This window comes from Drosophila hydei, unplaced genomic scaffold (genome assembly GCF_003285905.1).
Source record: "Drosophila hydei strain 15085-1641.00,03,60 unplaced genomic scaffold, DhydRS2 tig00008119-arrow-pilon, whole genome shotgun sequence".
Taxonomy (NCBI): Eukaryota; Metazoa; Arthropoda; class Insecta; order Diptera; family Drosophilidae; genus Drosophila; species Drosophila hydei.
The window spans coordinates 5,329,772-5,344,142 of record NW_022045830.1 but is presented as its reverse complement, the minus strand read 5'-3'; the positions used below and the strand labels follow the sequence as shown (position 1 = coordinate 5,344,142).

The following is a 14,371-nucleotide window of genomic DNA, read 5'->3' as shown; positions in this document are numbered from 1 at the left end:
TAGTTGCCATTTTATTTATGACACTTGCACGTAACGCCCAGCAGCAAAGATAATAACACACAGCAACACCAACATCAACACGAATGAACACACACTCACACTCACACACAAATTACACTCGCACAACTAGTCTCCTGGGCACAACTTGCCAACAGGCGCAAGGAGCATAAAGCGCTGAGACATGAAAGTAAAAGTAGATGCGGATGTGGATATGTAAATGGAAATGGTAGGCAACGACCACTTCAGAGAGCACACCAGACCAGCCCAGGCCAGCTCAGGCCAGCCCAGGCCAGGCCAGGCTACACCAGAGCCAAATAATTATCTTGGAGCATAATCTCGATCTGATGTTTTTGGCTAACCAGCAGCAGGCAACCAGCCCCGGCCGGATCTTGCCTTGGACATGCTGGCTTTTGTCTAAATGTCTCGAACTCGACACGAAAATCTCAGCCGCACATTCTGTATCTCACGCGTGTGTGTCTGAACGAGGGTGTGAGTAAATAGCAGCCGCATATTTGCTTTGCCTTTACTTGAAAGAACATGAAAATTATGCTGATTATGAGATTGGCCTTTGACGGGCCTCCAGTTGTGGCTGACACGCCCACGGGGCGTTCACGCAAAAATCGCATAATCAGCGCTGTGTGTCGCGTATGCGAAAGTGTCAAGGTCCAAGGAGCCCAATAAACCTAATGTGCCTAATAGATTAATTAAAACCCAAGCACACAACGCACAGAACGTCCACCCATAAATGGCTCACAAATGAATAATTCGAATGGCGAATTCACTCCCAGCTGAGCGACTAAGTGCCCATCAAGTCGACAAGCCTGCGAGCTGTGTCTGCGTGTGTGCACGCTGCACTCGAATGAAGACCACTTTTGAGGTGCTAAATTAGCGCACGCATTAAAAGCGCATTACTCATACGCGGCGTTGCTCTCTTGAATCCATAAGCAGCGCACACGCGCTGCCACTCAAACTGAAAGGCTTAATAGAGCCATCGATACACATACATTTCTATATATATAAAAACATATAAATATATGTGTGCAGTTTTTATAAGCATGTACATTTGGAGCCAAAATCATATACAAATGCCCATAAATCCAAAACGTAAACTACATAAATTAGAAATTTGTATTTATGCGAACGTTTTCGCATACGAAATGCGAATCACGTACGCGGCTTTATAACCGCAACTAGGCGAACCTTTTGCTGATTACGACGTGACCAGCAACCGAGCCATACAAATAAATATAAAAATATATAAACACACAGCCAAAACTGTTTTGTGTGTGTTTGTGTTTTGCTGTGAAATTATTTTAAATTATTTTTGATAATTGAATGAAACAGACGAGCATGAAAATGATTTACTGCCATATTTCATAGTTTGAAAACGGCAAAGGCATAACGGATTGTTAACACGCTCTTTAAATATTATCCGCGCATGCGTCAATGCCACAAAGCCAAAGGCTGTCATGGAGGGAACGGCGAATAGGAGCAAGCAGCAGTTGCTGTGACAATGGGCACGTGTCTTTATTTACACAAAGTAATGAAATTTGAACAGCAAACAGCATCCAAAACTGTACGCATTCTAGACATTATGTGTGTGAGTGTGGGTGTGTGTCTTTGCGTCTGTATGGGCCGGAAATTGCGCATAAATGCGACTAATTTCATTAAGCAACAATGCGGCCAATAAACATTTCCGAAGCATCAAAGTGCCATCCAAACTTTGGACAGCCACAATAACAACCAGATTTCAAATTTCAATGCATATTAATGAGTTCTCCGATAATTGTATTGAAAACTCGCATAAATTGTGGCCAATTTTGTCAGTGTTGGCTCAGAGAGATAGAGGCAGGCTAGCATCCTTAAGCAATATCTTTTCAAATATCCTTCAGCGTATAACTATCAACCTTGGCCGTATTTTTTCGGTTTTTTCTTTTTTTATACCTTAACTCGAAATCTATTTGGCGGGCTTTCATAAGTTTTTAGCTTCTCTTTGTATGAGGCAACATAAATTACTGCCGCCTCCAACAGTGGCATCCATTTATTTTGGCCATATTTTTTCTCCGCCAGCCTTGAGTGCTGCAAAATGCAAAATATCACGTCGAAACAAAGCAGCTGCAGCTAAGATAGCAATGCAAACCTTGTTGGTTAAAATATGCAGCTTAACTCACGCTTTACAGCAGCTGGGACTATAGCCAAGGGGACAAGGTCAGCCGGTAAAGGCCAGTAGCCACAGCAGGCTTAAAGCAATTGCCATTTAAGATTTCAAGCAATTAAATGGCCATTTAAAATGTACGCAACTCCTAAAATAGAAGTACGGGCAGTCACTAACGGTTCATTGCCAAAGTTTTCACTGTAAAATACATACAAAATACTTTTAATCCCAATTTACATAAATATTTATGCTGATGGTGCTGAAATCTGCCACAGTCCGACCCTCTCCCTCTCACTCTCTCTCTTCCTATCTCTCACACCATTGGCGCTAATGTGCCTTAATCTTTAATGAGCCAAGTTTTGCTTGTCAGACAATCTGCTAGTCAGGCAAGCAGGCAGTCAGCCAGTCAGGCAGTCAACTAGTCGCGGCTGGGCTTTGGTTTTAGATTTTGGTTTCCGGATTGGTTCCAGCTCTACTTTGGTTTTGCTTATGCAGTACGTGTTGCCATTTGGCGAGCCGATGTGCCGCTAGCGTTGACTGAAAGTTGGCATTGTAAACTACTTTCGAGGCACTTTACAGCGCTCCCATCAACGGCTTGTCGGCTGAAAGATACAGTTGCCAAGATCTAATTATAAAGATAAACCGTTATGCTCGCCCCCACATGTGGGCGTGTCTGTGTGATTGGCATTTAAATGTCAGAGCAATTGCCGTAAATGCATTGCCAACAGGAGCTGAGAAAGGCATTGAAAAATGTATACACTAAATAAAAACCAAACTGACTACCAATACAAAAACCTATTCAATCTTCGAAATGAGCCAAAACTGCTTAGAACGATTGAGGTGGAGCTGCCAATAGACATTTAGGCAGAGAGAAATTGTTGTATATATATATGGATATATGTGGGGATGCAGTGTTTCTTCTAATCAACTCATAGGCATATAAAGTAAAAGTATCAATACGAAATCACTTTTAATATTGACAGTAACTTTAAAATGAAAGTAAGATTTCATACAATCCTGATGAACTCTTTTTAATGTGTATTCATATTTGACTATATTTATACATATGCATTTATAGTTGTTGCTGATATGGTTAAACTTATGTCTTAGTCGTGCAACGGTCTCTGGCTGTTATTTGCAATCTCTTTCGTCTTCATTTTCATTAGAGAAGCGCTCGCTGCACTTTGCTGACAGCAAAATCCACACGAAGGCAGGACTTCAGCTCTTTTTCATTTGCCTTTGGCCCCCAAGTGGTGTGCTCGCTACTTATTTTAATTGCTCAACATTTTTCACAACTCTTGTTTCGTCTGTGTGGGTGTGCGTGCGTGTGTATACGAAGCAAGCTTTTAGGGGTATTCGCATTGTTCGCAACTCTCAACTCGCAGCTTAATCGACTGATTTAGAAGTTTATTGCATTTCCCATGCTCAGCCCGGCAAGGGAAATGGCGCCGGACACGAAGGTATTTAAACGTTGTGCGAACTGTGAACTGCGAATTGTGAGCTGGGAACTGGGATCTGCAGCCGGGGTCTTCTGTCGGCCACTTTATTGTCTCGCATCCTGGCCAATATAAATGGGCTTCCGTGCATAAAGCGTATAATGTTGGCTGGCAAAATGGGCGCCTGGACATAAAAGCGCCAGTTAAAAATGTGCTTCAATTTATTGGCCTGCATTTAAATCGCCAGCAATTGCACCCACTTCGAGTTACTTCAACCATGTTTGTCGAGTTGAAAGCTCAATTTTGTCATAAATATTTACTCATTTTCACAACACAATATTTTGGTGCGTGCGTTTGTGTGTTTCTGTCCGCGAGCGTATTTATTTGTCCTTGACCGTTGCGTAAATAATTATGCGGACAAGCTATTGTCCTTTATCCCTCGTCTTGTGTCCTTTATCATTGTCAACGCCCCTGCAGCAGCGATGCGTACAATTAAGTCAAGCCGCCCGAAATCCTTCGATTTATGCCGCAAACATCGCACATTAATGGCTGCTTATAGAAGCGACGGCACATAATGCCACAAATAATCCATAAATATATATTGACTGCAGTGGCACATGACAAATTTACATAAATTTTTTGCGCATCCTAATGGCTATTATGATAATAATTTAATACGCGACGCGTACACATTTTAATTAATTTTAATTCAATTTTCAAAGGCTGCCAACATTTATTATTTATCAGTTGCTATTAACAGCAATTTTTAATTGTTTTCGTATGACTCATTAAAATGTTGCCTGTGTTGTTTTGTTCTGTAATGAAACAAATACAATGCAGCTCAACACTTGTCTATGAGTCATGACAGCCATTAGCCAATAAATTAAAGAAAAATGCACAAAAAACTGAAGAGCTGCACTTAAAACTGTGACACACGGGGCGTATGATTGACTTTAAACTCTGCATCGCACGTCTGTCTGAAAATAAGAATTAGAGAGCGAACTGATTCGCAGTCTAATAATTTAGAATCTACTAGTTAAGTTAAGAAGTTAATTCCATATTTAATAAATATCTATTTTATGAATAAACTGCTTAACTTAAATATATAAATATAATTCTACGCCTGTCTTTCGGGTAAATAGCCAAATGTGGCCTTAACTTGGACTAGACGTTAGTAAAACATACCTATGATGCCAACGCATTTTGGCCACATCAATTGGCTAGGTAAGAAGTGTTGCTTTAACCACTGATACTATTGACATTGAGCCAGTTGGAAAGCCAATAAAATTCTCATTCATATTTTAAGTATTCGTGTTGAACATAAGAGAAACTAATTTATATTGCAATATTCAAATGACGCAAATCGCAAGGCAAGCTGACGTCATTGCCGCAATGAAAAATTGCCACATTGTTTCGTCAATGAGTTCTTACGCTCCTTTGCGTGAGTCAAGCCGGCTGAGCAAGCCACGTCTAACAGGTGGAATTGTTTTATGCTAAAGTATTAGAATTGAAGATATAAAGTATTTTTATTTCCACAAAAATAAGAGATTTTGTCAATTGAGAAAAATGTATCAAGAACCAAGAAAGAGTCAAATATCAGAAAGTCAAATATTAAATTTTATTTAAATAGTTATGGCAGTTTTAAAACTTAAATTAATTTTGATTAGCTAAGAGTCATGCCAGATAGATATTTAAGTACATAAATTTGTAAAGAAAATAATGAATCTAAATGTAGTAAAAGCGGGGATTGTTCCGTGACGCATCCTGTTGATAAGGTTGTTTGTAAGTTAAAATTTGAATTTAAATCATGATGTCAGTTTACCCCCAGTCCGTGCATTACGATCATGATGACAACACCAGTCAGGCTACAAATCCAATTACCTATTTCAACCCTCTTCTTATCTTCTAGAGTTCTTACATACTTGTAAATTAGAAAGCCGAAACATAGCAAGCACACGTTGAACAGAAATATAACTGTTGCACCTCTGATAAAGGAACGCGCGGCGACGACTGGAACTTGATCTCCTAGAAGGAAATTCCCTCAACCTGGGCATGGCAATGAATTCGTATAGAAAAACTTACTTTTGACTGAGGGATCCAATTTCGCATAGCTGATGTCTCCTTGTTCACACGTATTTAATGAAGGCTGCTTTAAAACGTTCATTTTTTCGCTTAACAATCATTTACTTCTCAACCTCTCAACTTTTACTTAAATTTAATATTAGAACTCTATACTTTTTGAATGAGAACTCAAGGCACGCAATAATTCGATTAGTCTGTGCTCAGCCCAAGCACCTGAATGCCAAATCATTTACACCTGATTTAGCAAACAGCGCAAGATCCAATATCAGACCCTCTCCGTCCCCTCAGGAGCAGCACAAAAACAAAATGTCGAGCAAAATGATTGCGACACGCAACCGACCCAAGTGCCAAACACAAAGCACGCACATTTTGATTATGCTAATGATGGTTATTGTTGTTCCTGTTGATGTTGTTAATGTTGTTGTTGCTCCCTTTTTATTGTTGCTGGTCAGTTCATAAATATTTTGACAGCGCGTAGAGCAAGTAGAAGCGGACGTGGATGCGGATGCAAATGTCTGCCATGCCCTTCACCTGCCACAGTCTCTACAAGTGGTCCCTCTTAATTTCTTACTTTGACAAGTGCTGTTTTGCGACGGGCAAAATAAATGTCCAAATGACTATTAAAAGCAGTTGAAATAAAATAAAACAGCAAATTTGATTAGCAATCTTAATATATATATATATATATTTGTCATATGTATTTATATATAAATATTTATGCGACAGCAGAGAAATTGCTTTACTGTTGCTTTATTGGATTCAATGAAATACCCCAAAAATGTCAAGCTTAGCATAAAAGTGTCACTAAATTATTTTGCTATGCAAGCAAAGTCTCGTTTATGTCGAGATTTGCAATTTTCTCTTAATTTAAATGGAAAAAAAACTTTTATATACGCTGCTAGTTTGTGTTTGTCAACTGCAAGATTTTCATTTCGTCCCGGCAAGTGGCAACACTGTTATATTGACTTACATTTGAAAATGAAAAATAAATTATTATTTTAAAGACAGCTCTTGCGATGCAGTACTTCCTTGACCTAATTAAATCTTAAAGTGCAATATTTTTAAGGAGCAAAAGTCAAACTTCATGTTCTTATCATTTTTATTAAATCATACGAAAATGGCGAAGCCGAAATGCATTTGAAAACTTTATGCGCAGTTCATGATAATCTTGATTATTTGCTGCTGCAGCACTGCTCCTTGGGTCCAGACTTGTACACGCAGCTGCAGTCCTTATGGCAGGCACACTTGCTGCCACACTGTTGTGCCGAGCACTGGCATGCTGTATGAATTAAGTTAGTTAGTTTCCAGTTTGTTATCGGTTTAGCATATAGTATGATACTTACTAGACACACAATTCTTGCAGCCCATTCTGTTGGTTTTATAAATTTGATTTGATTTGCTTTGGTTATGAAAATCGTTTAGTTAGTGCAAAGCTTTTCACTCGTAGTTAACTATTGTTGGCTTCACTAAATACCCATAATATATATATTGTAATTCTAAGCTCAACGACGGGTGCAAAATCGAACAGCAAGCTGAGAGAGCGGAAAGGGCCAGTGTTATCAGCAATTCGTGCGCAAAATGCGTAATGTTTCGCGCCTATCAGTTGTTAGCATTACACAAACAAATTGTGCGCCAAACGATTGCCTCGACCAACGCTTTGGGCCGTGCTGCACACGGCGCTTTTATCAGTTTATCAGTGTGCACTGCATAGACACACACAGAACAACGGCCGAGTGTGCCAAATACGAAGGCAGGGATAAGCCCTGATTAAATATTTATGTGCGCATGTACATAGTCCGTAAACTTTATCCTGCAGGCCCGGTTTGCACCAGTCGAGTAAGATATCTAGCAAGTCCGCTGCAATTCGCCAAACAAATAAAACTTCAATCAATTTAATGGTATCCTTTCGATTTCCTTGCACTTTTTCAAACTGCCGAAAAGACGGAATGGTTATCCAAATCGATTTAAAAATGGAAAATGCTTAAGTGATTCACACATTCAATTCCGACATAACTTATTTAATGATTTAAACATTGCATTAAAGTGTAGCATACTTTGCGGGTTGCGTTTAATAAGTCCACCAAGTGTAAGCAGCTGCGTAAAAATGTTGCATACTTTGCGGCTTGAAAGAAAATATATAGAAATTAATCGCCTGGTTTGAGTAAATATACTTTGTTTATTCGCGATGCACTCGCTGCGAGTGCACAAACAGGTCTAAAAATAGTCAATCGGCCAGAATGAGCAACGTCCAATTGCTGGCATCACATAACAAAGAAGAAATTCTAGGGCATACAATATGGTACTGTGAATGAATACGAGTATAAACTAAGCTAAAGTGTGTCTCTGCCAGCGGCTGCAGCTGGGCTAAGAGTTGAACACATCGATTGTGTTGGGCGGGCTGGGTGCGCTATTCCTTTAGGTCTGCCGCCGTGTTAATGAATCCAGTTGTCTGTGTCAGCTGCAGTTGTTTCTCTTCGGCTTCTGCTGCCTTTTGCTCCGGCGTCTTGGCCCACTCCTGCAGCTCGCCGGACGCATAAAACCAGTAGATGACGCAGCCAACAAGATAAATGCCAGCTGAGATAAAGAACACCAGTCGCCATTCATAACGGTCTCCGCTATCGCCCACAATGTAGCCGGTCAGCAACGGACTGACGATGCCGGGAATGGTGGCGAACGTGTTGCCAATGCCCATGAGCACACTGGCGTGCTGCGGAGCAATATCCAAGTGATTGACACTGCAAGTGTTGCAAGAATTAAGTCGCTGCACAGCTGAAGGCTACACTGACGTGGCAACTTACGCGAATCCGGACCAGGCAAAGGCGCCCAAGCCGACAGCAATTGTAATGAACACCACTGACCAAGTGGGATCCATAATGTAAGCCGTAAGCATCATAAAGACCGTCTGGGCCAGGAAAGCACCGCAGTTGAAGTTACGACGCACTTGCGTTGTTGTCCAGATGCCCTTCACCTGCAGCCAATCGGCCAGATAACCAGAGACGGCCAGCAATATGCCCATGGCCAGGTAGGGCACAGCCGAAATGAAACCCGTTTTTCCCAGATCAAAGTTAAGCGTATCTGCAGAGAAATGCTCGTTAAATTCTATAAATTCTATACCATCTTTTATCAAACAGCTTACCCTTAAGGAAACTAGGCAGCTGGGTGAGCAGCGTGTAGAAGCCCCAGTTCTCGGAGAAATGTGAGGCGATGATTGCATAGAAAGCCATCGATGTGAAGAACGCTTTCCATGGGTGCTTGATCTTCTTAGAGCCCGAATATCCAATAGTTTTCTGTATGTACTCGCACTCCTCCTTCGAGCAGAAGCGATCCATTTCAGGTCCCGCACGCACAATCAACAGCCACAGAATCAACCAGATCACACCAATAGTGCCGAATACATAGAAAACGCTCGCCCAACCGTAACGGGCTGCCAGCATACCAGAAGATGGCATCGCAATTACCGTTCCAGCATAATTGCCCGCAAATGCAATTGATGCCATGCGAGAGCGTTCCAACGGCGGCGACCACCTGGCCCACACGGCGTGTATGCCCGGAAATGTAACGCCCTCGAACACGCCCTCAATAATGCGCACAGCGAGGAACATTTCGAGGCTGTGTTGAGCCGCCAGTGGTGTGAGCAGAGTGAGGATGGCAGTTGTGCCAATGCCCAAGCCGAAAACCTTTAATATGAAACACAAAACGACAAATGGTTAGTAGAGGCTCCAGAGAACGCAACTTACAAGTGTTTTAAATTTATGTATCAAATACGTAAGCTACTTACTTAATGAAAATATATAAATAAGTTAATTTTTCCATCGTTTCAATACTTATACTCACAAGATTGCCGCCCACTTTGGTGCCAATGTAGCCACCGAGGAACTGTGTCAAGATATAGCCATAGAAGAAGGAGCTCAAGATCAAGCCCCTCTGCTTGGAGTCCCAGGGAAAGTCCTGTTCATAGGATACATTGCCATCGGCATCAGTGACAGTGCGATTCTCAGTCATGGCCACAATAGCCACCGACAAATTCACGCGAAGCGAGTAGACATTGAAGAAGCCAAAGAAGGCCATCAGGACCACAATGTAGCGCTGCTTACGCCAGAATCTCCAGGTGAGTGGCTCGCTCTCCACCAGATCAGCGCTGCAAACATGGATAGAACAGAAGAGTTGCTTAGTTCGATTGGCATGCAAATGGTTGGGTCTGCTGCCCCACCAAGCCACAGTCACTTTCGCTGGCTATCAATAATATGCTGTTGTTGCTGTTGTTTTTTCTGCTTTTCGTACACAACATTTCTCAACGTCTGCAGTTGCCAATGGGCTGGAACCAGTTTCTGAGCTATGCGCGGCATTAACAACTGGTTTGGATTGGGTCATTTGACAGTGTTTCAGCATTTTGTGCACATGGGTACACATGGTATTTACATATCCTACTTGGCGGTGCTTTGTTTTGCTTTCGAACAGCAAGAACACTTGCTTGATGCGGAAGCAATTCGGGTGTGGGCCTGTTATTTTATCTAGTTATGCCAGGCTTTTGTCCAGAGTTGAGGTAGTCGTATTCAAATTTATATTTCATTTGATACTTACTTGTTGTGATGCGGCTGATGGCCATTGTGCTTGTCGGCTTTTATTGACTCCAGGTCGGTCATTTTGCGTGCTTGTGTGAATGGGGCGTATGATCAATCTATTCAGGCATTAAGGGCCTGCAAATAAATTGGATAAACACAAAAAAGCAATTCAAATACAAATATCAAAAACGCCAGCCACTGTACGTTGTGCGTGCTGCCGTTTCATTAAAATTAAATTAAATTCAAGACCTCCCCTCAACCCAACTCTAGAGCAAGTTCAATAGAAAAATTGCACACAATACGAAGCGTGTCATAATTTTTTGCAATTTGTTTTTGTTGTTTCTTTTTTTTCTTTGTTCGCGCCCTGCTATTATTAAACAAATCTACAGCAATTTATTGTCTCCGGGCAGCATTGCGTGCCGGCCGCAATTGGCTTTGACATAGAACTCTAGCCGAGCCACGGGGCAAAGCACTGATTCGCCAGGCATCTTAATCCGGATACACAATATGCACCGAATTTACGAAAAAAGTGAGTTTTTTTAAGCAATTGTCTCGCCTTATCGACAATGATTCTTGGCAGGTTAGATGACGACGCCTCTTAACTCAATTATCCATTTAACTTATTAAGCAAATAGTTTTGCAAATTATGGCATTTGTAGCACGCGAAATAGAACACTCGCACATACACACACCCAGACAGACAGACATATAAGACAAAAGTAATCACAGCAAATACGTAATAGTGGCATAAGTGAGCCAAGTGCTTGGGCTAAGCTCAGCAACCGGTTTTCGGGGCACTTTCACTGATTTATTTATTGCTCAGCTGCTCGCAGCAAGTAGTCTCCAGATGCGTGCTTTCATACTGTTTACTGATTTGCACGTGTACACAACAGAGCAAACGTCTAATTTTAGATGATAGATAATAACGATATGATAAGATATGATGCTGTCAGCATATTTCAGTCTCTAAATTAGCATTCAGCCAATAAAGAACACACGCACACACACACTGCCAAGAGTACATTTAGCGTCGTTTAGTAAATATTATTTAACTACTATTTTCCTCTCATTCAAACTAGTTTCACGCTACGTATATAGCCAAGATCCTGTTGAGTCTACAAATGAAACTCTCAAGCTGATTCACAGACTTGCAATATCAATATATATATACATATATATACGTAAATTTATATAAATATATATATATATATATATATATATAAGAAATTCCTGTTTGATATAAATAGATTCACTTTCTATCAGGGTCGCAAACTCAAAGACGAGTGTCTAGAGTTATTTTGATGTGCAGCTGGAATTGGAATTTACATATGAAGTTTAAATTAATATCAAAGGTAATGTTAACAGGTAACCCTTCGAAAGTTTTGATTGCCAAATAGTTAATTTTAATTTCAGTGAAAAAATGAATTTCCGGGCTCCAACCGGTTGTATTTAATGCCAGCATGTAGCCTGGCTTTCTATCAACCCATTCAATATGCAATCCAATTTATCTTTAAAGTTTTTTCGCTTAACTTATACATATATCAAACATGTTCATAAATTTAAAACTTTTTGTTAGTCAAAATAACTAAAAAAATAGCTAATTGAAATTGAAAACATTTTGCAGTCTTTTCAAAATTTATCTATACAGCATTAATAATTGGAATCGACGTGGAGAGCAATATAAGATTTATAACTAAGACGTATTGTTTATAATCTCAGTAAATATCAACAATAAATTATGGCCTGTTACGATTAAGCGACTATTAGCGCGTGCTAATCTAAATTTGTGAACAATTCAATTAAAGTTGCCTCTGATTAGCGTTAGCATAAAACCAAACAACAACTAACTAAGGAGATAGTAAATATTAGCATATCAATCGCTATTATCAGCTAATTTGCATTAGATAAAGCTTGAGTCGAAAGATAAGGAATATATTGTCTTTAGTCACTGATTAACTTATAAGTAAGAGCTTTTTCTTTAAGCGAGTCTAGCCTTAATGAATTGGAGTGCATAGGAAGAAACTTATTGGTTTTCCATTTGAAAGAAACACATGCGCTTGCACCAATGCATGTTGCATTGCTAATGAAATAGAAATATATATGGCTTGAAACAGCTGTCGGTATATGCGCTTAGCTACAACACTTCATTTAAGCTAAATTCTTTAATCAAGTACAAGAAAGAGACAGTTGTGCAAACAGCAAGGCCGCACCAACTACAACAGCTTAGCAAAGTCGCACAACTTGTAGATTGCAAATAGTTAAATTAAATACACTCCAATACACTCCCACACTCATGCATATGCACTTTAGAAGTTGCCACAAAACTTGAACGCACCAGAAAACTTTGTCAAGGGTCTTCAAACTCTTCGAGCTGCTCAGCTGGTCCGCTAGTCCGCTAGTCCGCTCGGGGTATGACGTCTGTGTGGGTTGGTTGCGTGGCCAGGTGTGTAGCCGCCGGTTGTTCGCAGCGCACTAACACTGCAGCCAGTTGCCGGCATCCAGCTAAACACGACCGCAGACCGCTCGGCCGGCTTAGCTGCGCTCCGGAGACGCGTCGCGTCGCGGCGCTGGGCTCTGCCCCAGCTGATCGCGCGTTGCGTTCAGTTAACTTCAATTAAGGCAAACAAGCCGAACCGAGCCGCGCAGAGCGCGACTGGATTTGGAAACCTTGACTGTGGAGACTAATCGCATTGTGCGAGCAATTTACTCTTTGCCTGGGTAATCGCAATGGTAATCGACATAAAGCTTATGGTTTGATTGGGCGCTATAAAGATAAGGAAAACAAAATGAAAAGGAAACCAAGAATCCAGCGGAATTCTCAAATTGAATTTGCCAAGATACAACTTTCTTTATTTGCTTAAATGAACTCTTAAAAGCGGCAGTGCGCATATCGTTCATAAATCTCTATACATACACAGAAGAATTTTATCAAATTTATGATGAGATAATGCGATACAATAATAGCCATAATTCAGCAGCTGAGCAGCAGGCGTCTACTAAACAAGTGAACTACTAAGTACATAAATACAACATCGGCTAGTTGAAAGCGCATACAGATTTAAAACAAGCCACATTACATAATAGAAACTGTCGCAAAATATAGAATACATAAAAGAATAATAATATTTTGCTTAATTTATTGATATATAAATTATGATTTATGGCACAACAACCACCGATTTATTGCAACGCCTCGTAAAGAGTTTTAGTATAGTTTGACTATAATGGTACTATGTAAGATATGTCGAGCTTGTTTGTTAAAATAATCATTTTATTTATAAATCGTTGCTGAAATTGGTTAACACGTTACATCATTTGATGGGTTTTATAAATAAGCCTGGCCGGGTCCAGCCACAATGACATTCGATCATTTCGCACACGCCAAAATCGAATGTCAGGCAGATCTAAAGTAAACGGTGCGTGATAGACGCATTTTAAAAACAAAAACATTTGGCGGGTACCACGATCAAGCCACGACAACCAGCACAACACAAATAACAGTTAATTTGCATTGGTAAGTGAGAATTGGACAGTGTTGAGCTAAATTGACAATATAAATAAACAGCCCGAAAGCTAGCCAGTTTTAGCCAGATCGAATTGTGTGACATCTTTCAGATTTATTATGACCACATGCATTAATTGTTGAAACAGAAATGTTAATTATCACCTAATAGGGAACACGCTGCTGTTAATTTAAAGTGTCAACAGCGCTGCTGTTAAGCTAACAGCGTCAAGCAGTGCATGTTAACAGCGCAAACATTGTAATAAGCATACGCCGAGTTATGCATATATTTTAATAGTTGTAAATTCAAGCTGACAATCGCGATCAGTCGTTCGACCTGTAAAGACGTGAATTCGAACAGCCTTCGCTTAAGCTCTACTGCTGCAGAGTTCTAAAAATAGAACTTTGCGGTGCATTCTTCAACGCAACAGCAACAAAAACCGCACACGCAGCGTTTTCTTATCGCTTGCTTCCGCGTAACTCAATTGCTTTAATTGCAATTTACGAAATTTCGTCGCTTGGCGCGAGTGCGCCTGCACTCAAAAGCACAATCCGCGATGACATCTAATGTCAATGACCGCGCTACAGCTGTAAAGGTAAATGCAGAAATGCAAGCCCAGCTTAACGTTGTGAT

At 40.5% G+C, this 14,371-nt stretch overlaps 2 protein-coding genes across 3 annotated transcripts; both read right to left on the bottom strand.

Moving 5' to 3' along the window:
- Positions 1 to 5,230: 5,230 nt before the first annotated feature.
- Positions 5,231 to 5,874, bottom strand: LOC111595026. 2 transcript variants are annotated; one of them, XR_002751166.2, is made up of 3 exons: positions 5,674 to 5,874; positions 5,414 to 5,637; positions 5,231 to 5,355 (listed from the first exon to the last, which is right to left on the bottom strand). XR_002751166.2 is itself a non-coding variant. In XM_023308545.2 (3 exons), exons 1-3 carry the CDS (start codon positions 5,753 to 5,755, stop codon positions 5,317 to 5,319), a joined length of 324 nt encoding a protein of 107 aa, XP_023164313.2. In that variant the 5' UTR covers positions 5,756 to 5,872; the 3' UTR covers positions 5,231 to 5,316. The 2 variants fall into 2 exon arrangements, 1 of the variants encoding a protein (XP_023164313.2); XM_023308545.2 differs by having other exon boundaries at positions 5,414 to 5,616; positions 5,674 to 5,872.
- A 1,942-nt stretch (positions 5,875 to 7,816) lies between these two features.
- LOC111595023 (sialin) lies at positions 7,817 to 12,735 on the bottom strand. Its single transcript, XM_023308535.2, has 6 exons — positions 12,571 to 12,735; positions 10,255 to 10,370; positions 9,508 to 9,811; positions 8,810 to 9,350; positions 8,472 to 8,748; positions 7,817 to 8,408 (listed from the first exon to the last, which is right to left on the bottom strand). Exons 2-6 carry the CDS (start codon positions 10,314 to 10,316, stop codon positions 8,081 to 8,083), a joined length of 1,512 nt encoding a protein of 503 aa, XP_023164303.1. The 5' UTR covers positions 10,317 to 10,370; positions 12,571 to 12,735; the 3' UTR covers positions 7,817 to 8,080.
- Between the last annotated feature and the right edge of the window lie 1,636 nt (positions 12,736 to 14,371).

Coding starts and splice junctions, on each gene's coding strand:
- LOC111595026 (XM_023308545.2), bottom strand. CDS start 5,755: ATGAACGTTTTAAAGCAGCCTTCATTAAATACGTGTGAACAAGGAGAC. Junction 5,617..5,673: donor ATTGGATCCCTCAGTCAAAA/GTAAGTTTTTCT, acceptor ATTTCCTTCTAG/GAGATCAAGTTCCAGTCGTC. Junction 5,356..5,413: donor TCGTAATGCACGGACTGGGG/GTAAACTGACAT, acceptor CCTTATCAACAG/GATGCGTCACGGAACAATCC.
- LOC111595023 (XM_023308535.2), bottom strand. CDS start 10,316: ATGACCGACCTGGAGTCAATAAAAGCCGACAAGCACAATGGCCATCAG. Junction 9,351..9,507: donor CCAAAGTGGGCGGCAATCTT/GTGAGTATAAGT, acceptor TTCATATTAAAG/GTTTTCGGCTTGGGCATTGG. Junction 8,409..8,471: donor TTTGCCTGGTCCGGATTCGC/GTAAGTTGCCAC, acceptor CAACACTTGCAG/TGTCAATCACTTGGATATTG.